Source organism: Accipiter gentilis, chromosome 3 (genome assembly GCF_929443795.1).
Source record: "Accipiter gentilis chromosome 3, bAccGen1.1, whole genome shotgun sequence".
NCBI lineage: Eukaryota > Metazoa > Chordata > Aves > Accipitriformes > Accipitridae > Astur > Astur gentilis.
The window spans coordinates 16862787-16886578 of NC_064882.1; the positions used below are offsets into that span (position 1 = coordinate 16862787).

General features: G+C 37.6%; 1 protein-coding gene across 1 annotated transcript in view; it reads left to right on the forward strand.

Moving 5' to 3' along the window:
• Window positions 1–3702: 3702 nt before the first annotated feature.
• DLC1 (DLC1 Rho GTPase activating protein) overlaps window positions 3703–23792 on the forward strand; it is a 218228-nt gene continuing 198138 nt past the window's right edge. The window contains exon 1 of the mRNA XM_049794109.1: window positions 3703–4758. Within this exon, the coding sequence (XP_049650066.1) occupies window positions 3703–4758 (1056 nt within the window). The remainder of the gene's footprint in view (window positions 4759–23792) is intronic.

The following is a 23792-nucleotide window of genomic DNA, read 5'->3' on the forward strand; positions in this document are numbered from 1 at the left end:
ACATCACCTCACTCTGCACTTTATCAGTTGCAAATTAACTATCTGTTCCTTGAGACTTGATACAAAACTTCCACAAATAAACAAGCATAAAAGCTTGCCCTATTTTTCATTTCCATTCTATTTTACAGTTTCTCTCCTTATCCCTTTCTTCCACTCTGGGAAAGGAGGCAGGGGGTAAGCTATTACAAAATCCATCTAAAATGGCATCTTGTTTTGTAAACACTGTGAAGCATCACAGAGGGTGCTTGAAGAGAATTCTGCTGCAGCATGATCACCCACTGCTGACTTCCATTTCCTTTGGTCAAGAATTGCCTACTGGGTCAATATTGCCTATGTGCCTTAACTCACACCCAGGATCACGAAATTTTGTCCAGGAGAAGTCTTCCTCATTTGCATTTTATTTCAAACGTTTATTCCTCAGAAAGTTAATATTACTAAGCAGTACTAAATTTAGTGCTATTGAAAAGTAAAAGCAAAATATGAATCTGAATTATGGGAGTAGCTGAGTGGACTTTATCGTACTGACAGATGCTGTGATCAGAAAAAAAGGTCTTTTCACTCTACAAAACATTTCAACAGACTGCGAGGAGTTCGTCTGCCTGTCTTAGAAATCTGGAAAAATCAGATATAAAGGTTTCTAGTTGTGGGGTGGTAATGATGGAAAGGGAGATACTTCTTCCCTTGGTGAAGAGTACCAGTGGACTTGGGCAGGGCATTTCTCAGAGGACAAAAGATGCTGCACGTCAAGAAAAAAGTGAGCAGCCACAGCAGAAAAGCAGTGATCCAGGTAGGAATGCTTTCTTCTGCAAAGTGGTAGTGCATTTTGTTCTCTGGCAGAGAAAGGAGTAAAGTTACGAATCTCAGAGGTTTGGAGTGGTGAATCCTTCAAAGCACAGCTTATGCACCTCCATGTGAGTGCAAAGGAAATAATTTATCCTGAATACAGTGGTAGAAGAGAGAAAAAAAGTTCCTTGTCAGCCCATAACTGTCAAGCAATTATAGCAGGAAAAGAATTTCTAAGCTGAATTGTGGCGGATAATGCAGACTTTGAGGAGTGGAGGGGGAGTGGAAGAAAAGGAAGCTTCCACCAAACTGTGGGCTCCTCCACGTGCCAGGGGAATGAGGGGATTTCAGGGATTGGTAGCTGAAGCTGCCTGGAGAGGGGGTGTATGTAAGGTAAATTTTTCATACTCAGTGCTAACATAAGCTCATATTTTAGAGAACAATGAAAGTGCCCTTGTCATCTATTTATTTGTCTTGCATTTCAAGCAAAGTATTTGATATTCTCCTGTTTAATCATTTTTTCTGCAGTCTGTGAGGCAGCCAAAACTAGTGATAGCACAAGTAAAACAGAAGGGTTCCTAAAGTAAAATTTATTTGTTTTTCATCCCCCATGAAATATAACTCTCCACATCCAAAAAATGAAAAACAGTAAGGGATCTGTTCTCCCCTTTCTGCACACGTGTAACTCCATTCAGCAGCAGCAAGATTAACACACACCCGTTAACTCATTGAATGCCTACCTTCTGCACGTTAAGAGCAGCCTAAATCTTAGGTAGATGGATGCATGTATGTCATTAGGAAGTTGCATTTTTAAGCTTTTTACACTTAATGTCACTGGTGTCTTTCCTTGATTTTTTTTCAGAAATTCCCCTATATGGCTGTAGCAACTGTGTTTAATTTTCTGTAAAGTAGATGGAGCTACTGTTGTAGTAGGGGAAGAAGGAGGGAAGTTGAACCCAGGTGCAACTCCAAGCAGTGCTAATGGAGGGCAGTAGAAATCATCGAGCCCGTTTTCGTAAACCTGCCCCTTTTCAGAGGTCAAAACAAAACACAGTCGTGTTGTAAAACTAATTTAAATGCTTCTGAAGAGCTTTAGGTTCCATCAGGGAAAGGTGCAGCAGAAGTTAAAACCATTATCATTATTGATTTGCACCCGGTGGTGATTTTGGACCACACACACTTAGAAATAGTAGAATATAAATACGAAATGAAGTCAGAATAAGAATGCAAATGCACTGCAAATTTATACAATAATTTGACTTTAAATTTTAATATTTAGGCCTTCTCTCATATTTGACCAGGAAAGAAAAGTGAATCTTAAAGTTGTATTAGCTTCTTACTACAAAATTTTGCCTCTGAAAGCAGATAATTGTTTTTGGCCTGGCTCTGTGTGTTATTTTCCGTTTTCCTCAGCCTCCCACACACTAATGACTTGTGCATGGAATTCTCTTACCCTATGAATATATTTTCTTTTTAAGCACAGTCTCCACAGAGGTGGAAAATGTGAATGTGAAATGATGCTTGCCATCCTCAAAGAAGGTTAAAGATCTAGGAGCGTGTACAACTCTATCCTAAAAGTCAGTTTGTCAAGATATAATTTACAGAGGTTCAGTTGCACAGGCATAATAATTCTGCATTTCTTTCAAGATGAATACTTTTATACCTTGAGGCATGTGATTTGTCAAGGCAGCTTTGTGGCCTGGTGGGCAATCAGAATTTGCCTTAGTGGACTGAAATGACCCAGAACAAACTCAGTACTTAATCTTCTTTATTGCTGAAATCAATAAGCAGATCCATGCTAAGTGCTGACAGCTCTTATGTAGGGAGTGACAAGTAGAAGCGTCTGCTCCTTGAACTTCTAATGTTTTATGGGCCAGAAGTTTTCTTTTGTTATTTGATGAAGAACTTGTTAATTTTGTTTTATAACTCATAACTTAATATGAGGTATTTTTGTTGTGCCAATTTGTACGTGCAATGTCACAAGATTAACGTATCTCAAATGCCATCTTCCAGAAGGCCCAATACAGCAGTCAGTGAAAAATACTCACCTAGATAATCGAGTGGGGACAGTGGGCTCTGGCAGAGTCCGACAGTCCAGGTGAGCGGCAGAGTTACGGCTGACCGCTCTGGCTCACAAGCTGTTCTTCTGGAGAGCCCCATCCTAATTAAGGGTTTCCTCCTTTACTTACACTAGTAGATCCCAAGAATATTCACCAAGGACTTGTAATTACAACTTGTGCTGAAGAGAGTGAAACAATAGCAATAAAAATGGGAGCCTCCAAACGGGCCAAAGCTACTCATAAGATAAGTGGTTTACAACTTTGGTAAATTCAGAATAACCCTCAAGTTCTGCTCTACCTCTTTGGGAAACAGCCAGAATTCTGCACTCCACGGGTATGTCTGGATGGGGAAGAAATACAAAATAACTTTGTGTGCAAAACAACCGTAAGACATAATGCCATTTATACCCATGGAAATTAATATCTTATGACAGACATAGTGAAAAGAGACTTATTGTCAAATTTTGGCTCTGGAGCTACTTGCCTGTCCATGCGCCCGTTTATACCATTTTTGTTTACTTGATGTTGGAGAGTAATCAGAAAAAAAGTTACACTGAATTATGAGTGCTGTCAAGTTTTGTATGAAAAGTATTAAAACTTTAACCAAAACAGTCTTCTAAATTCCTGTCCTTCTGGTCCCGCAGTCTTATCTTGCTTTTACACTTTTGTTTAAACTGTTCCTTCCCTTTCTGGTTTTTTTTATTTGGAGTTGATTCAATAACCCAGTCTTTTTTTTATTTCTTGCAGATGTTAAAATGATGAAACCCTCTCTCCCTCTGGAGCAGAGCACAGCAGCCATGACATCTCCTCTGGTCCTCCGTGGAAGGTACGTTGCAGACTGCTGCTGAACTGTTATGACATGTCTCTAGCAATCAGAAAGAAAAGCTGGGAAGAGCATGTGACCCAGTGGATGGGATTGGCTTTGGAGTCTGTGGAGTATAATACAGCATGTCGTCACGGACTCGTAGCTGATAACTTGCAGACAAGTATGGAAAAAGATGAGGTTTTGAGCGTGGACCGGAAAGAAAAATGCGCTTCGTTTCCAGAGTGCTGTTATAGCGGAGAGCTGATTGGCTTCCCTGCGAAGCAGCTGGGAAACATTTCAAAGGACGTGGATGAAAACGACAACCATGAGGATGAGGAGCATTTTCTGGAGGCCAGCACAGAAACTCTAGTCCATGTGTCTGATGACAGTGATGACTATTCAGCACTCAACCTGGATAGTGTTAATTACTGCATCACTGCTGTAGGGGGGGAACCAAAAGGTGACGAAAAGAGTTTAAATGGAGCAGGCTCCTTAACACAGATGGTACCAATAACAGAGGGTAACAAGGCAGCTGAAGCATCTGGAGTAATTGGAGATACAAGTAAGGAACCTGGCTGTGACACAGTTCCTAAAGAGGAGATGGAAGAAGACAACGTTTGTGGCAGCATTGGCCAAAGCCTGGAGCTTTGTAGTTATGAAGGCTTAAATGAAGTAGTAGATGCAGAGAAAGAAAACCATTCTAATTCTCCAAATGTGAAAGAAATTATTATGCCTGGGAAGCAGCTGCTTCATACTGCTGTAATTGCACAACAGCGCCGGAAATCTGATGCTTTTAAAGACGGGCTTGGAAAGTCTGAGTGTAATGTGGTAGAGAGTGGGATTTCTTCTGAATCATGCACCAGCAGTGATAGACAGCTATGCTCAGCAGTGGAATCCAGCGACTGCCTTATGCAATCTTCTCCCTGTTCTCACATCCCGGCAGTGGAAAATGGTCTGGATGAAAGTGGTTTCACAGAACCTCAAGTGGCCCCTGAAAACAAATGCCTTTCAAATGTCAGTTCAACAGAAGACATTCCGTGTTTACATGTAGGGAATCATTTGACCACACAAGAATATTCAGACAGTCAAGTGAAACTGCGCAAAAGAAAGGTAGGATGCTCATAAACTGCAGAGATTTTTTTCTAATGTTTTCCCCCAATTTCTTATGAAAGTGGTTCCGTGACTAATTGATTGGAGGATAAAAAGTGTTTTTCAGCTTTGTTTCATTAATTTGTCAGATTTTTTTCTTCAAACGGTTTCAAAAAAAATGTGTCCAGATAGCAACTGAGTTTCAGGAGCTCTTTTTAAGGTCTGAAAATGGCTGAGCAGTGAATTTGGAAGTTATCTCATATTTACTTTATATATATATTATTTTATATATGTTGTTCAAGGCTAAATGAATAAGTATCTTCTATGGGTTTCATTTCATTTTTGTTTTTCTGTTGCTATCAGGTATCATTATCTGTTTCTCTTAGGAAACAGATTGTGTCCAGGGGTTTGGAAGCCTTACTGAAAAAAAGAGAACAGGCAAAAAGTGCAACAAAACTTTAAAAGGGAAAAAAACGAGTGGAAACATTTTTCAGTAGTTCTTTGGTTTTCAGCTCAGCCCCATGAGCCTATGTTCTTGCAAAAAGAAGTATCGCTGAGTTTGGAACTATGTTTTGTAATTTCAAAGCAACCAGAGAAATTTCACTGTCTACACAGAGTGAGGAAGAGTATCATCACAAAATTTTAATGGACAGATTCCATGGCAATGAAACTCCCAGCGGCTTTAATGGAAGGAGATGTGCTGACTGTGGCACTGCAGAATTCAACTTAAAGTTTGGCTTTCCCAGCTAGGCTGCTTATTCTTGCTAGTAACCAATTTGTAATTGTTTATTTCTCCTGCCTTTTTTCACTTGACATCATCCACCTTCTTTTGTCTGCTTTTTTTATAAATCTGGTTTCTATTAATTGTGTGCAGCTTTTTTCTATCAGCTGTAGTGCCTCAGTAGCTATTCCATTAAAGCTCAAATTCATGTATTTAAAGTACTGTATGCCAACACAGCACCCTGAGCTGCTGGCTACTGCTTCCTTGTATAGACCCTTTGGTAATATTAATACTCAATTGATATGGGTAGAAGCTGTAAGTAACATTTGCGAAAGGTTTCAGAAGCCCTCAAAGCCAGTCTTCCTTCGGTAGTTCATGCAGTCACAGTTAATGTGGTAACTGTTCAACTGATCTTGCAGTAAGCATGGCTCTGAGTTACAATTAAGAAGTAGAAACCTGACTAGCAGTACTGGAAATGCTAAACTTACCCATCTGTAGAAAACAGATCAAGTCTAAAAAAAAATAGTAAAAAAAAAAAAAAAAAGCTGAATTAACATCATATTTGAGAACTAATTAGCTACTATAACCATATTCTCATCTCCTCTATTTTAGCATCTCATTTCCTTTTTTCTAAGCATAGTTGCTAATTTTGGTGCATATTTTTTCATATTGTTAGCAAGATGTACCATGTTATATTTTTTTAATAGCTTCGATCCTGCTAGTTTCCACGTATCTCGTTGTATCTTGTTTTGAGGTCACATACTCGTCTTTTAAATGTACATTCACGAGACTTATATTTGAGAATATATTTGTGATTTGTGTTTGTGCCATTAAATATTTAGAGAGACATAATATAAAAATTCCAGTGAGCCTAATGGTGAGAAAAACTAAGAAAGGACGTGAACACAGAAAGGAGCAAAACAAGGAGTTGCTTCAAAGAAGGTTGAGAGTTGCATGTCTGCAGCAACTGTGAAGGTCTGAGCATTGTAAAAGGGGATGGAGTCTGTAAATCTGAAGGAGTGGCCTTGTACCACTTTGCTTAAGGAAGTCTTTACCAAAAACTGTAAAAAATTTGGCAAAAGCAAAAAGATATGATCTGTTGTTGCTTGTGGTATTATTTATCTCTAAGTTCGCAGGATACTTCTACAAATAGTGTTCCTGCGTGCAGGATTTTATCACATATCTAATCATGCACTATTTTACAAAAGCCCGTCTGTGTTGGTAATAATCTGTAATGAAAAATGTGCCTATGTTTACAAACTTGCCCTGAAAGCCACTTCTGTAATTTTAACAAAACATTAGAAAAACAACAGACTTGAAACTGAATCCATCCATAAAAGCCAAGTATTTGCTTTGCAGTGACAAGAAGACTTAAGGGATTGGGAATGGTATATAAAACCTTTTCTCTCAAGGTCAGCAGTTCAAACAGTGCAGTTAAGGCCTAAAACACACCACTGTCTGATTAATGCTCAGTGTCAATTATAGTTGCACATAAATATGTGCTCATAAAGGTCGGAATATGGGAAAAAGGCACACAGAGATGAATTGCTAAAGGTGTTTGGGCACCCAAACCTTGAGGTGGCACCTTGGGGGATCACAGAAAGGTGCTGAACTTCAGATACTTCCATGACATCTAAGATCTTAGTACCCTTGAGTAGACATCACTCTGCTCTTGCTGGTACTAAATTCTTCTGAAAACCTGTTCCTCGTTAACATATTTTAAAGTGCTTTTAATTGTGGCAATAGAGCATGACCTCCCCTCTTATCTTTAGATCTACTGTCTTCAAACTGAAGCTGAGGTGAGACTGTGGATCTGTTGTGCTTGCTCTGCAGATGAATGCAGGTTTGAGGGCTTAAGGGCTTAAAGTTTAGCATCTTGGACCAGCACTAGCTCCGTGTCGGCAAATTGCTTTAGTCATGATGGATGTGCTGACACTGAAGATGCTTTTTGCAAACAGGTCCAGCTGTTACAGCATTCTTTGTTCCCTTGAGTCACTCGGGTTCAGATGGTTGATACACAGCAGCCTCTTTTCCTTTGCTTTCCAAGGAAGACTTCCTAAGGTTCGGAAATCGGAAGTGCCTGAATTTAATTGTGAGAAGCTAATGATGTTAGGTCTAATTGAAAGATCCCCCAGTAATCAAGCTTTCCTGGTTTTGTGTTGACTGAAAATCAATTCAGTTTATCCTCAACATGAAATTGATGGTTATTAATGGTTCAGAGTAGCAGAAGCATACATGGATTAACTATATGTGGCTACGCCAACTAGACCCTCCTGTATGCTTTCCTGGATTAAATAAATTTTGGATTTTAAAATAGTCACTTCACTTGAGAACTGTACATTCTGAATTTCCAAAGATTGGAATAATCTTTGGCACTCGTGAGCAAGCTGTAATGCTTGGGACATCCCAACAGCTCGCATGTATGTTCACAGGTGTAATGCAATAGAGCTTCTGGAGAACAGTATCACACAAAAACAGAAGAGTATCGATTATTAAGAGAATACCAACAAAAGGAGAATATTTAATTATTAGACACTGATTTTAAAATGGGAAAAAACAGCCATTATCTTGTAAAGGATCTTGCCAATTTTTGCATGTGCCCTGTTTTATGCATCCTCCAAGCTGCTCATCTCATCAAGCTTAGGGATAGCCAGAAAAATCCTTTCTGAGGGATATTACATAAGTGCACAAATGCACTGGAATTCTAACACATTAATTTAAATTCTTTTTCAACATGAAAAAAATACGTTGTTCAACATCAGCATAAAAAGGTGGGTTGAGGCATATAGTTTCACAATAACTTCTCACCACTCGCTTCCCAAACACAATCACGGCTGTGGTGTCACAATATATATTAATCAGTATTTTATAAATGCAATTTTTAAAACAAGGCTAAGACAGCTCTTTTACATGATGAATCAATAAAGGAGTAGAAAATTATCATTGTGGAGTCTAACTCCCAATAGTTTGAGTAAAAATCCAGGAAATTTAAAACAAAAATGAAAGGGCAATGAACTCCCCTTACAAAAGAAATTTTCATTGTTCTCACTCCGACCTTAGATTTTATGGCTAGAGATTGTTCCCTATAAACGGGAAGAAAACAGTAGAGAACCAACTGCGATTGTTCATTTCTCTCTCCTGTAGGATAATGTTATATCACCTATTATTTTTAACAAAATGCAAAGTGACTCATGACTGTGGGGAAAAAAAAAAGAAATGGCAAAACCACCATATACAACAGCAAGTAGCATTGGGCTCAATTCATGGGGGATTGTGATATCCCTGCAGTTAAGGAAAGCAGGAGACGGAGTATTGAAAAGCATTCTGCGTGCAAAAAGATAGAATTACTATTAACATGCTTTTTAATAAGGCTCTGGGAGTTGTAGTTAATATTTAAAAACAAAATTCAATCCTCAAACTAGCTTAGCAAGATAGTACCAGAAGATTGAGGGGAAAGAAAATCTGTGAAAAGATACAGATTTTTCACTGAATATACACAAACATATAAGAAGTATATTCTCATTTGATCCAGGAAACATTCCTCATATATTTGGGCTGCTTTGATACAATGTAGTTTAATATCTGAACGTCAGAAGAAAACGAATTGAATTAACATACACAAATGAACAATTACATGTCAAAATTGTTAGTTACCTGTTCAGTTGTTTTCTTAGTTTGGATAAGGTATATAAATTTGCATGCCTTTACACTTGCAGTTAAACATGGTTTACTGAAAACCTGTCATTCACTGGAGTAATGAAATAGTTTTCCATCTTTTATGTTTTATATTCCAGATTGTAACGATATAAGAAAACAAAAATTTGCTACTCTGAAAGCAGCCTTTTTCTCAGGCATCTTAAAGCAGTGTTCCTTTGCAATGCTTAACATTGTTGTTGTTTTCATTAACCTGTGGAAGAAACAGGTCCTAGAACTGCTCAGTCACTGGAGAGAGGCTATTGTCACAGTAATTTTCTGAGAAGTCCATAGAAAGAGCTTGGAGTAAATCTTCCAAAATTTAACTCTCTTGGACTCAGCAATCAAGTTCAAAATAGTTCAGACAAACCTTAGACCAGCATTTGAAGTTCCAGTTGCTTATCTAAATTAAGTATTAATTCTGAAACTGTTGGGCTTCTTTTCTAATGTGAAACTTCTGGTTTGCTATGGAGAATTTTGATTAAAATTATTAATAAATTCTATAAGATTAGAGTTTATAAAGTACTGGCAAATTCACTGCACACAGTGCAATGAAATAAGATACAGATACACAATGATTGGTTTCGGGAAACGCAACTGATGCATTGTGCCTGGTGACTTGAAGTTTGTTAGGTCACCTGTATTCCTTCCAAGAAAAGGTGTAGCTTAGAATACTGCTTCAGGAAGGGTCAATTGGGGTATCAAGCTAATTGGAGTATGTGTGATGAATTTGCATCAGTTTGCCTTCACAGGTAATCTGAGACTGCATTTCAGTCTCATTAAAACATTTTGCTTATGTGTCACTGAAAAAGGAATGAAGTAAACATTTTGGTGTACAAATTCCTCTTCTCTCTTTTATGAGACTTTTGTTTTTAATATTTACTACTTGCAATTCATCCTGGTGGCCTGCTTAGAAGCTTTCCAGTTTCAAACAGTTGATGTTATCTCAAAGTCATTCCTACAAGACTAAAGAGTATAATAGTCAGGGCTATTTCCTAATGCTCGCTATTATTGCTACTATTTTAATCCAGATTTCTAGATTAGATGCTGTGTGGCTTGCAAAGGATACTTAAGAACACAGCTAATGTCAGCATGACAGCAGCAGACAGCGTCAGTGAGATGCAAATTGATTTAAGAAAAAGATTAACAGAACGATGGCAGTAAGTGTAAAAAGAAACTTAGGTAGAAGGTTGTTACCTGGGGTGACACAGGTCTTTGTAGGCAGGGCCTTTCCTCCCCACAAAAGCTGTGAGGTTTTTAAAGCATGGTTTTGCATTTTCTGTACTGTTGCAATAAAGTTTGTTTCATTATTTCATCAATTATAATTATACTAATGTGAGAAGAAAAAAAAAATTGCTTTGTTGAATTCCGGCCTTTCCATCCGTATTTGCTACCTGAGTATTATGCTTGCCCATGAGATGTGAAGGCTGACTCACTTCCATTACAATCTGCAATAAATTCTCTTTCACAAGACTAAAACTATGCTTTTTATGGCAAGTTAGAAAGTTAGGTTCTTCCAGGAGCTTCTGCTCATATCACCCTGTAAATTGACTCCACAGGAAGCGTATGGAGCCTTGCCTGCTGGCTTAGTCCTCCCACTAAGGTACCTGGGAGAAGTAGTGGGAAAGCTTCCAAAAAAATCATAAGAGCTACCTATTTTACTGAAATGGTTTCCTCACAAATTTTTCCCTGCCATCTCTACTATTCACTTTGCATAACCCTTTTCAACTGAGCACTCAATTGTCAGCCTTAGATTCTTATTTAAAAAGTAATGTGAGCTTGTTGTGAACAATAGTATGCAACTTTTTAGATCTTTTTATTAGTTTATTGTTGTTAAAATACCAGTGACCAGACCTGTTGTAAGTATGTCTTTCTGAAGTTTTAATCTCCCTTTACCTCAATTCTGTCTTTGTTGAATGGGGATAATTTCATGATTAATTCTTTTTTCATAGCAATTTTTAATTTAGCTTTTAAGACTCTTACAGGGTGTTTTCGTTTGTTTTTTATTTATAGAAGCTGGTTTAGTAGGGATCCAGTCTAAACTATTACTGCATAAGTAGTAATATGTAGGAATACGTAGGCTTGTTAGTGATGCACACTTGTTAGGACTGCATTGTAACAACTCAGGTCAGCATGGGAAAGACAAGCATAGAAGATAAAAGTACGAATAAAAACAACAGGAATGTACAGGAAATCTTAATTAAAAATGGAATTGTGCATTTTGCTGTATCCTGCGTTTGTCATAGGGAATTGAATTTACCTTTTTCTGAGATTCAGTCTGCAAATGTGTGTCAGCCAGAAGCAGACTACATCTCTAAAAGTTGGTGGTTTTCAAAGTCAATTTAAAATTTTCATTGTTTTTCAAAATGGTTTTCAAAGTCAATTGAAAAGTTTCATTGCACTTTTGCAAAATATGATGTATAAATGCATTCATTTCCCACAGTTTGTTTCCCCATTGAGTATTTTTTTAAAGATAATAGTCTTGTGAATATTCTAGTGGAGCAATCAAAAAAAACAGGAAAAAATCTGCATTCTCAGATTATAATGATAATCAGAAATTCTGAAAATGTGGACAACAATGAATGTTGTTTGGATGGTTGTAGGAGACCAAGGCTTCACTTCTTAAATCCAGACATTAAAAAAGCATTAATGGATGTCAGTGGAACTACTGCGTTCTTAGAGTATGTTTAAGTGCCTTGCTCAACTTCAGTGTTATAACAATTTGTAACTTTAGAGACTACAGAAGCTAGTTACTGTAGAAGCACTATCACAGCAAAATTACTTTCAAATCATATGGTTCTTTAACTATATTTTCTGTACAATTCAGACCTGCTCTTATTCCAGAACAGCTTTTTTTTTTTCATATACAGAAATTAATAATATAATCTTGGCATCTAGGGAATGGTTTTTCTCAGTTTTGTGAAGGACAATGACAAATGCAAATATTGGATATCTGATAATCTCTTTTTAAAGATGATCATTCAAGCAACAGAAATCTATTTTATCATGTATGGAATTTGGATTTGCTTTTGTTCCATTTCTACATTTCTTGTAATTTTCAGACCCTACAGGTTTTTCAAAGTATTTTCAGACTTTCTAAAGGTTTTAGGAAAGACCACGGATCTGTTTTTCCAAACTCATAACGTGAATATGAACACCATCAAAAATTGATGAGGGATCTTAAGCCACAACAGCTTTTTGAAAGGTTAGTTGCTACCCACATCTCAGAGCTACAGTCTGTAGTATTAGTACAGTGGGCAACTATTACTGAGATCCACGGTTGCTTCACCACAAAGAATTTGCTGCATTTGCACATTGCTATTAAATGGTCATAATTTTGAAGGCATTGGGAAGAATCTGGCAAGAGCTGCAAGTAAAGCAAAACAAATAGTATAATTTCTTTAAAAAAATAACCTGAAACTTTCTTGGCTGTCATGAATATTTGTTTCTCTTTTCTGCATTGAAAACTTGCTTCCTAAACTTACCATTTAATAATGAAGATGTGGTTCAAAGATATAAATGGACTAAAACATTTGGATCTAAGTTTTTTAAATTATGCACATTATTTATGGCAATTAGTAGAAAGTTGGGGTCATAAAGCACTCCTATTATTGTGGTTACATGACCATGAATTTTCTCTATGCTTTCAAAAATATGTATCATAAATATTATCTCCATCTGGGAAGCTAAAGAATGCTTTCCCACAGACTTCCTTTGTGTTTGGACTGAAGTATGATGTATTTCAAACAATCTGAAAAGTATTTAAAACAAGCTTAGAACAGGATGGGATGATTGCCAGGCCATTACAGTATAACCTTTATGCAAATTTTACTTTGACACATTTTTGTGACAGTGTTCAGCAATAAATTTTAAAGGCTGCCAGCGTTGTCTAGACTGCAACAAGAGACTGTTGCACATCATGCTATGCATTAGTTGGAGCTGAGCTACCTAAAATGGTCATGAAAGTATTTGTATTTATACATGGTTCATAGTCACGCACTATCGCTTCACCAAGTGATATTACATGCTTCCAGGAACCAACGTGGAGAGCTCTAGTTTCATACAGTTTATACTCTGAAATTTCTCATTTTGTCCAGGTTTGCAATAATTGGCTGGAAGAAAACTTTTAAAACATTTTGTTTGTTTGTTCTTAAAATGAATCTTTAAAAAGTTCTGACTGGTAAGGGCCAACTATTTGCTCCTTGTAGTTTATAAAGTCTTGGTTGTAGGTCATGTTAAATGAACCAATGACCACTTCCTAATGTGACACCAGATTTGTAATTAACACCACATTTTTGAGGGAAGCTGTCTTGGAAGCAATGAATGGGCATAGTAAGCAAAAACCAAATTTAACAGTTTAGGAAATGGGAAGTGGAATTAAAACACTTGGGCAAAACCTTCTGGATTACATGACATCACTATCCACAATACACTTTTCCATTGGTTAAAGAGAAATTTTCAAAAAGAACTTTGCTTCCTACAACTGTTCATCGGGTACTTTCACGAGCATGAAGTTCACTTTGAATTAACAATCAAGTGAAAATGGAGAGATCCGAGAGGCACACAGAGCTACAGCTTCCATCAAAAAAACAGTAAACACAGCAGTAACCTGGAAAGTCAGCTATTAGAGCACCCCTGCCTATGTTAAAGAGGCTTTGAAGCCATAGCTATGGCAGAGCAGCTTTTTCAGCACAAACCTCTGCTGCAGCCATGAACTGTGTGAAAAGCAAAAGCTTTTCTGTTAGCGGTGCTGTGTCTGAGAAGGATGCATAGAAGAGCAGCCCACCCTGGCCAGCTCTGGGGGCTGAGGCTTTACGGCAGTGAGGTCTTTGCCACTGCTATCAAGGAGTATTTGGCCGTAGTAGTATGGTGGTGGGTAAGTCCACACATATCTGACCAATTCCCACGCAGTAGTTAAAGGCAAACAAGCAATGATGACCCTCCCATGGGCTGAACTGCAGCAGGGTGGGAGCCATCTGCAAAGTGTTTTCCATGGAGGTTTTTTTGTTTGTGGTGTTTTGGTTTGGGGTGTTTTTTTCTTGCTTCCCGTCATGGTAGTACATACAATTGAAACACCTGAAAATGTGTCGCTCATGCTTGTGTCCTTTTATTGCTCTCTTAATGGCAACATAGGAGGTTTGTAAAGACAAGGGGGTCTATGCCGCAGATAGGGTGTATTGAATATGGCTTTACAAAATGAAACAATACTGTTCCTGCTGCCAAAAACTATTCCAAGCTCCAGAGGATATGGCCTAAAATGGTTACGAATTCAAATTTAGAGGGATATTCCTCCTCCTATGAAAAAAATCCAGGCAGGAATACAGCTTCTCTCTATATGTATGCATGAGTGTCTGTGTGCACTGGGGTAAATGTATGGTAAATGTAAACCAGATCCTTGCTGCTCTTCATAATTGTCACAGCTGACGTCTAATGCTTTTACAACAGCAGAACATAAGGAACTTGGCTTATGCACGCTGCGTTAATGAAAAATTGGCTCACTGTAACATGAGGATGCCCTTCAATAATGTGCCATAGTACACCAATAACTTTCATATCCTAAGTTTCACATTGTTTTTGCAGTGTCACCGTACATAAGAGATAGAATAGCAAATGCAATATGTAAAATATTTATGTTAAGTGGAAGTTTATTTATCCTTTCCTGTAAGATGCCCCCTTCCCAAACATTTTTGCACACACCAGATTCAATTAAACAAAGGTTTCTATTTGGATATTCTGAGTGTCTTATTCATTTGGACAGTTTTGCTTTAACATAAAATGTATCATCTAATATACCCATTCAAAAAAAAAAAATAATTAAGGAGCTGATTCTGTTCTTGTACTGCATGTTTTAATCTCTTGGGTGGTATCTACAACCTTCTTAAAAAAGATGGTTTGCATGCACTAATAATCATTGCTATGTGATTCATGGCTGTTTGATATGAAGGCATGAAATACATGAAAAAATTCAGCGGTGCTGAAGCTTGTGGCTTGTGCTGCATGTAATTTTAGCTTCAAAATATATTAAAAGCTGACATCTTTACTGCATTGAAAATGAAAAAGCATGGCCACAAGCAAAAATTTGGGAATGTAAACTAAACTACTTTCCTACATCCAGATTCTCTGAAACACTACACTTTTCTTCTGGTAAATGCCAAACTGTATTTATCTCACACAAAGTTAGTAGTGAATGTATGTGTACATCACACCCACTACATCTGCTGAATTTATTCCGGCATGGTAAACTCACCTGTTTACAAATAATTTCTACTGCTTGAGAGATGATGACAAGATGATGTGGCAGATGAGCACTGTCCTGGTTAGGGCTTTACACTTACATAGGAAGTAAAATAGCCAGAGAGTGAACAAGACAAGAAATAGGACAAAAAAGACAGGGATAGAGAGAGACCATCTTATAGGTGGGATAAGACTGGAAAATAAGTAGCTGAAAATTAATTCATTTTCCATGTAAAGCGATCATTCAGCTCTTAATTGCAAAAAGCTTTCTCAACTCACAAAAACAACTTCCAGTTGATCAGTTTGTCTGTTTCCAGGCCTTCCTCAATACAGCTAGTAACAGAGTCAAAGATAATTTGAGGAGAAGTTCTTCCATGCCTGTACCTTGATTAGTATTCTGTGGGTAAAGATTCTGCAGGACTTGTAATTCAGCACATTTCACAAACATCTTATTAAGCTTTTAGAAGTCATATTGTAATTCTTACTGTAGGTTGTTTTGCAATGTAAGTTTTAAATGAATTGTGTTTTTGCAGACTGAAGCCTATGAATAGTTATGACTGTGGGGAAATCAGCTTTAATCAGATTCAGAAGAAATACATATGTTCCTGAATTTTGCTCTCTTGGGAATAGTAACAGAAGCCTTAGATTAGAATGTCAGTTAATTTTTTTCTAGGTCATCTACATTCTCTGACAGGCAAAAAAAATCCTTCTTCATCCTACCCATACTCTCCTACTCAGCGTGTTAAGATCACTAATTCTTCCCACTCACTCCTGCCTTTTCAGAAATGCTTTGATATTTTTTTTTTCCTTATTTCATGTACTAAGCTAAGTGTGGCAGTACTAAACTTTTTAGCCTTTTGGAGTTTATGCTTATATAAGAGAAAGCTCACTCAGTGACATGAGACTACTGTGTATTTTTCTCTTTGCAAGCATCGTCATTTCACAGGGTTTGATTTTGGGCTCAAGGCAGCAACCAAGCAGAGCCATGCAGTCACATGAACTAGAAAGGGAATATGAAGTTGTTGGAGAAAAGGGTGAGCAACTTCCATGACTCTGACCCCACTTCAGTATGAGGGGGAGAGACATCCCAAACACCCTCAAGAACTAGTTTTGCAGTAGTGATCATAGTTTGCAGTCCCCTTGCTCAGCATTCATGTCTAAAATATCTACTCAAATCCATTTATGAGACTGACAAAAACCTAACTGTTCGGTGTCTTTTTCAGAGCTTCCTTAGCAGATATAGTCTGTACTGACTTGGTCCCTGATTCTGGGCTCCCTCTCTCAGTCCTTTCCATTACATTTGGTTCATGGAGGACAAGCTCTCTTGTGTCAACAGCATTGCCTCATGAAGCATAATAATGACAGTTTAAATGTCAGCACTGTTAGTCACTGCTGATTGTCTTAGGGTTTAAATAGAAATTTCTTATTTTCTAGCCACTGTGTTCCAAGGCAGTGTTTACCAGCAGCGAACTATAATTGTGGAGCTTTGATCTTCGCTTTGAAATGTCTTTTAAAGTGTAAAGAAAACTCGTCTATGCTGAGAACGACATTAGAGGCTATTTCTGGAGTTAAACCAGGATTCTGAAGGTGAAAGGACACTTTTCCAGCTCTCCCAACAAGTCCCTGGGAAAGTTAAAAATAAGTCTTGCTGAAAAAAAAATTTGGCACTTGTTATTTGAGAAAATTTCTTTATTCCAGGAACTGTCTCATGTAGCAGAAATTTATTTACCATCTGTGTAGACTTGAAAAATTTTCCATCTTACCAGATACACAACTGAAATAGCAACAGTTTTTCCGTCCCTATGCTTTCCACCAACCTCTGTTTTAAGAGAGTGCTGTTGTAAAAACTTATGAAACTTTTGCGTTCTCCAAAGGGGGGGTAGCTCGATTATAGCCCATTTGTCAAACTGAAGTTCTGGGTTTGACCTCTAATGATGTCACCTTACCATTGCTAAAGGATGTCACTTGGGGAAGGGAAAGGAGGAGGAGTTCACAGGCCTACTAGCTGAAAATATATGCTTGTTTTAATTACTGTTACAGTACTGACTTTAATCAAAAAATAGTCACTTGAAAAATTAATTTGTTTTTCTTTGAGTACAGATGGATTGCAGGGGGAAGAAAAAAGATTAAAGAAAACCAACAAACAACCCCACTGAATTTTGAAGCAGCTGGTCCTTTAAAATACAAAGCAATCTGTCTGTAACTCTGAATATCACTTCTGAGTATTTGTATGAATACACAGGGCAGAAACCAACACAAGCAGTTCCTGGGAGACAGAAAAAGAGAAAGCAGTTCAGGAACAAATGTCAGGGTACACAAACTTTACTTTTGTTTGCAGTTCTTGGGGGCGGGGGGGGGGGGGTTGTCTTTAATACATTCTGTGGATGCATCTTACTTTTGCTTTTATCCACACCAAGGATGCTCAAGAACCATGGGGGCTGATTCTTATTTGATGCTTAGATGTCTTTTTGATCACATCTACCAAAATAATATTTGTGCTAGTAACAAGCTTGGAGTAAAAGGCAGGTGTCAAAAGTTTTCTCTTTGAAATCCAGCAGTCTGATTTACTCAAAGAATAAAAAAACCCTATCTGCCACTCTTATTATAATTGCATTTTTTTTCTGCCTTATCTATTTTTACCTGCCTCAGTGTTCATTATGTTTGGCTGAAGGGGCTTATCCTATACAGGCCTATCACAGATGCTTATGCTTTTGTAATTCTGAGTCTTTGAACTAGTAAAATTATGTAGGATGTGACATTGTTTTAACTACAAGTACTACTGAACCCTTTAATCTGGCAATTTTGATCTCTATTTTAAACTACATTCTGTCTATTTTGAGACTTGTATAACTTTTCTACTTGACTGCATATGGTAAGGTAAGCTATTTTATGTCTGAGAAAAATCATATAATTGTGAAGATGAACAGGTGTAAATTTTAAGTCATTCTATATTCTTTCTTGTTGCTGCTGAATCATCTACAATCCCAAAATGGGGATATCAGAATTTGTATTCCCAGCGCACAACTGCATATTATTCAACAACCAAAATTTTAAAATGTGAGTTGCAGTTCCCAGAGAAGCAGAAGTTTTTAGTTAGGTTTGTGCTACTGGGTTAAAGCACATATGTGCTGTAGTGTTTTAGTTTGGGCCAGGAGCATGCTTTTGAAGTGAGTTTGCTGATTGTGATATGAAGCATAATAAGTGACATTGTGAGTGATATGAACTAGCAAGATTCATTGTGGATTGCCTGATTTGATAGCTGCATGGCTGATTTGATAGATGCTAATGCAGTCCTTCACAAAGAAAAACTGTATTTTAGGATTGTAAATAACCCAGGGAGCATTTTTCACAGGTTGGGAAGACTGAGAATATCTTAGAAGGCAGCAGATTCATATCTGCATGGTGCAAGAGGTATGAATTGAAAGACTAGTTACCAGAAGTAGTCACAGTATTGTACACTCCCATCACTTGCAACATGAAGATGTCTGACCTGTCCTCTACCCTGACCAACCTGGTTGTAAGATACATAATTGTTTTGACTGGATAATATTAACTACCAACAAATCTTCTGAAGACAGATTTTTAAAAGGGATCAGTACATGACAATTTCCTTTTAGGTGAATTTGATAAATGTTCCCTGGTAGAAGAATACGGGTTTCTAACAAGGTTAAAATTTAGCCCCTAAACAGACGAGGCAGTCTCTTGAGATTTTTACAGTTTTTGTTTCAGCTGTCTGAAATATATCGGATCCAATGTAAAACTAGTGAAGAATATTTTTCTCCCTGTACTTGTGCTTTCTAGTTCTCTCACTAATTCCCAGTAGTCTTGTGGTAATGCGTTCATTCTGTTGGCCAGCTGTTCAGCTCTCCATGAATGCTCTTCCTGATGTGCATTTCCCAGCGTTTTACAAGTCAGTGTCCTATTCCAATGTAAGACTTTTTTGAAAACAAAACTAGATACCACTGGGGATCGAGACAGGGAACGTAATGCAAGCATAATCAAACTCAGTCTGAATAAGTGATGAGTGAGGAAATAACAAATATTACATAGTATAAGCACTAAACTGCTCTTAACATGTGTTTGAAATAGAAATAGAGAGAAGCTATGCCTTGTATGCTAGGGATTTTTTGTTTCTTACACAATTAGCTTTCTTTTGCTTTTCTTAATTACTGCCTGTAGTAGAAGGGAACTCTAGATCTCTTCTGTAGGCCCTTGATAGTAGGACCCTATAGTAAAGCAAATAATATCCCCCACCATTGCCATTATTATTAGCTTCAGCCTTTGGTAAGGACAGAATTGGAAGCCTCAAAGGTAAGGTTTTTCTGTACAGGGGGAATAGAAAGTGTATGAGTAGACTAAAACAGAAATAGCTGATTTGTTCCCTCTTGGAACACATTTTTCACCAAAAATAACTTGTGGGATTATTAGATACCAAGTGTTAAGGGAGGTGAAAATAGGGATGGTTTTACCCCTAGTATCAGTCCAGATTTTTCAAGACAAAAGAGAAATTCAGCAGCTAGAAATCATTGTGCTCTCCTGTTCATGCCAAGGCAGTTGCGGGGCAGGGCGGGGGCGGGGGCTAATAAAAAATGCAAAGGAAATGTTTGTCTGCTGTTTATTTTAAGATTCTTTCTTTGTTTGTGGTAAAGCCTAACATTTGATTCAGTGGTATACAGTGCTTGGATTCAATTTGAAATGTAATTCTGTACAGACAGGGGAAAAAGTCTGTTATGCATAGGATTGTGTAATAGTTAGTATAGTTTATTGGATTTCGGCCATCTACCTAATTTGGATACTCTCTCTTATTTAACATTGACTGAGATTTACACCCAGGCCACAATTCCAGCAGGTGCAGCAAATGTGGATTGTGACTTAACCCAGAAATGCATGAGGAGGCTCTGTGTCAAGAGGAATCTATGGCATCTACTTGATTACATTGTTGGTAATTCCCTGCCTGAGTGGTTCCCATTACTCCATGACAAATAGTGAGATTTGTCTTCTCTACCATGACCAAAGAATAAAATCTTCTACCTTTCTCTACGAGTCCCCATGTTGTATGCATATGTATTATGTGGCAGTGGTTTTGATCATTTTTGGCAGTGTGTGGAACAGTTGCTTTGTCATTATATCACTTCTCAAGTTCTGTAGGGAAATAAGATAAGCATTCATTTGTTCTAGTTCAGTCTGTCCTGTAGAAATTATCTCCATCTGTGTATTATTTGTGTTTTAAAAGGCAGTATGAGAATTTCTAGAAACAATCATTGTAGAAGCTTTTAGTTAAAAACAGTATAGAATATTTATTCTATAATCTCCAGTAAATACTCTACCTTTTTGAGTTGTTGTTTAGAGAATCTACCCAAAACTTAGCAGATTGGGAGAGGAGTTACTGACAATAACATCAGTGCAAGCATGAATAAATCAAAACACACAGAAGTCATCTTATTTATTCTCAAAGGCAGAGCTGGTGTTAAGAATTGGGAGTTCCTTGAATTCTAATACTTCATTAAATCTTGAGGGTATAGCATGCAGGCAAAATAAGCATTTTATTATTATGCATATTTTCAATAGCCAGTAGAATCACGTTAAATATGTAACTTATAAAAAGAATATCCCAGTTGAAATAATATAATGCACAGATACTAAGAAAAAGACAGACAGAAGAAAAAGAGTTTGGCTGTGTTCTGGAAATTTTTGCGAGCTTAAGCCTATTGACTGACCTTTGGTAGCCAGAAATTTTGAGCTATCAATGAAATCTGTTAATAAATAACCATTTAATTATGCTTTTTGGTTAAAGGTTTCCTATGGAATAAAATAGGAGTAGATCAGTTCAGACTGGGACATATGAACTTTTAGGAGTGCTCAGATTACTTCTACTTCTGCCTGATGTTTAAAGAGAGTTGTCTTGGCAGTCGCTGGAGCTTTCCACATTTCCTTGGTTTCACTGAGTGTCAGAAAAGATACTTTCTAACTAGCGATGGAGATAGTTCTGTTGGGTTGTGCCTAATGTCAAATGAACCACCTCACCTGGGACAGGATATGGCCAGTTGCATGAGGAGGCAATAGCAGCAAAAAAAGGCAAGGAGGATATAGACAGAAGAATGACAAATCTGGAACAGTGCCCACTTATCACTTACTGCTGTGCCTTCACTATCCATATCCACATAAGTCACACTCTGTCACTTGGTGGATTCGTTGAACATGACAATTGCTCTATAATCCTTTTATAAATGGTAAAAAGGCTTTGTGACTCTGAGAAAATATACCGATAGAAGGACAGAGAAAAAATTATAAAGAAGAAACAGGTCTCCATTGTTAACATTTTACTTAAATGAACTGCTTCATGTGAGCCAGAGCTCCTACAATTAGGCAGTCTTTGTTAAATTACACTGCAGAGGAATTTACTAACCGGAAAGATAACGCTTGTTCCTTGAAAGAAAAACTCAAAAGATTTGATAATTAGCTCTCAGAGGAGTCCATTGGTTATTTTACAGCTGTGGAAAAAACAGTAGAGACCTTATTTATTGACCTAGCTATCTGATAAATCAGGAAGAGATCAGTGTCATGGAATCTTTTTGAACAGACCACCTCCTGACACTGGGAAAGATCCAGATGAGGTCAAAACCCTCAGCTTCCTGTCTTAGAGAGGAAAAGGAGAAAAAAATCTGATAAACATAAAGCCACACAGAGCTGCTTTGGAAATCTCTAGAGATGAAGGGAGCAGTGGGAGAACATTAAAAAAAAATATCTTTTTGTTAAATGTAGCAAGACAGTACATGCATTCAATAAATATCAAGAAAACTGATTTACATTTTTTCCAGTTTGATTACGCTGTCAGAACTGAGCCTGAAACATAAGAACCAGTAATGAAACATCCCCTAACAGACACAATCATAGCAAACACAGTCATTACCCCACTAATCAGAGTGTTAAATACATTTCCAAATGTTACCACATTACAGGGATGGATCAGAGAAGTAGGGTTAAAAAATGGAGGGGAACTTAGCCCAGTGGCCAGCACTGTTGCTTAGGTCCTGCTTTAGCTTTGGGAAAAATGCTTATCCTGCCTGTCATTTTCACATCCTTAAAATGGAGTTGTTATAATTTTCCCTTGTCACGTGTAACGTGAGGTTAACTGTATTACAGATGCACTGAAATGTTGTATTAATAGGATCTATGCAATTGCCTGAGATGCATAGGTGGTAGTTCTTTCAGAGCTGCAATATTGCTCCTGCTTGTTACACTCCCCTCCATTCCGTATTAAAACTCAGAGTTTGTTCCCAGTGAGGACATGTCTCCCATTTTTGCAACATCCATGCTTTAAAATCAGATTTAGATTAAACAGCCCCACATGAAATAACTTGTAGGTGTGCCCTTGCTCATTTGCATGGTGCTTTCTGTCTCTGAGGTCTCCATACAGTAGTTTGAGGAAACTATGTGACACTTTTCTCAATGCCCTTTTCTGTCACTCTTCACTGTAAGCAAGTGTTCCTTTCAGCTTTCTGTTTGTCTCTCTCCTGTTCAGGAGTAGCATAAAAGCTCAGCCTTTTCCGAGGGTATATAAGTATCAATATGACTATTGAACTTAATGGCATATTTACAGATATTTGTCTTCCCAAGCATAAACATGTGCTGAGTAACTGAGCCCTGGACAAGAGAAAAATAAACTCTCAGAATGAAAAGGCTTCTCCTAGGCATGGTTGCCCTGGATGATACACATAGCAGAAGGATGCAAATCAGTTTGGTGAAATCCTAATTTTGTTGCTAGCAAACTCTCAGTTACTTCAAAGGGCCTCAGATTTTAACTGTGGTCTTCTAGTTACCTGGGCCTGATAATAAGCTCTATTGTCTCATTTTTTAAATGAAGAGGAGCCAAATGGTATTTTGCTCACGTTAATAAACACATTGACTTAGTGAAACAGATGTATTGGCATTTAGGTGTCACGTTGATATGAGTCAGAGGAAGCAGGATTTAACTCAAATAACGATGGAACTGCAGTTTATAAATATTTTATTGAAAATTCTAGAACGATTATGCATTTATCTTTCACACATAGAAGGACATGTTTGATAATAGTAACATTTATTTTAATATTAGGTTTCTATACTGTAAGAAATACTTTTAGATTCCAAATGTCCTATTCTTCAAATTGAGCAATCACCAGTCCAGCACCACTCGCTGTAAGGTGCCTTGAATGCACTTGAAGTCTGATGTGTTCTTGGTGCTGTTCTTCCCTGGGGAGGCCAGCTGGTGGTGACTATAAATTCACTACAGCTTGCCTTGGCGCTGGCTATAGACTGAGTCAGGTTCTTTCCCCAGGCGTGTATTTCTGTGTATTTCTGCTATGCATTTCTGAGACTGTAGTTTCACTCTTTTGGCTTCACGTGTGAATCGGTAGCCAGAGTGTTC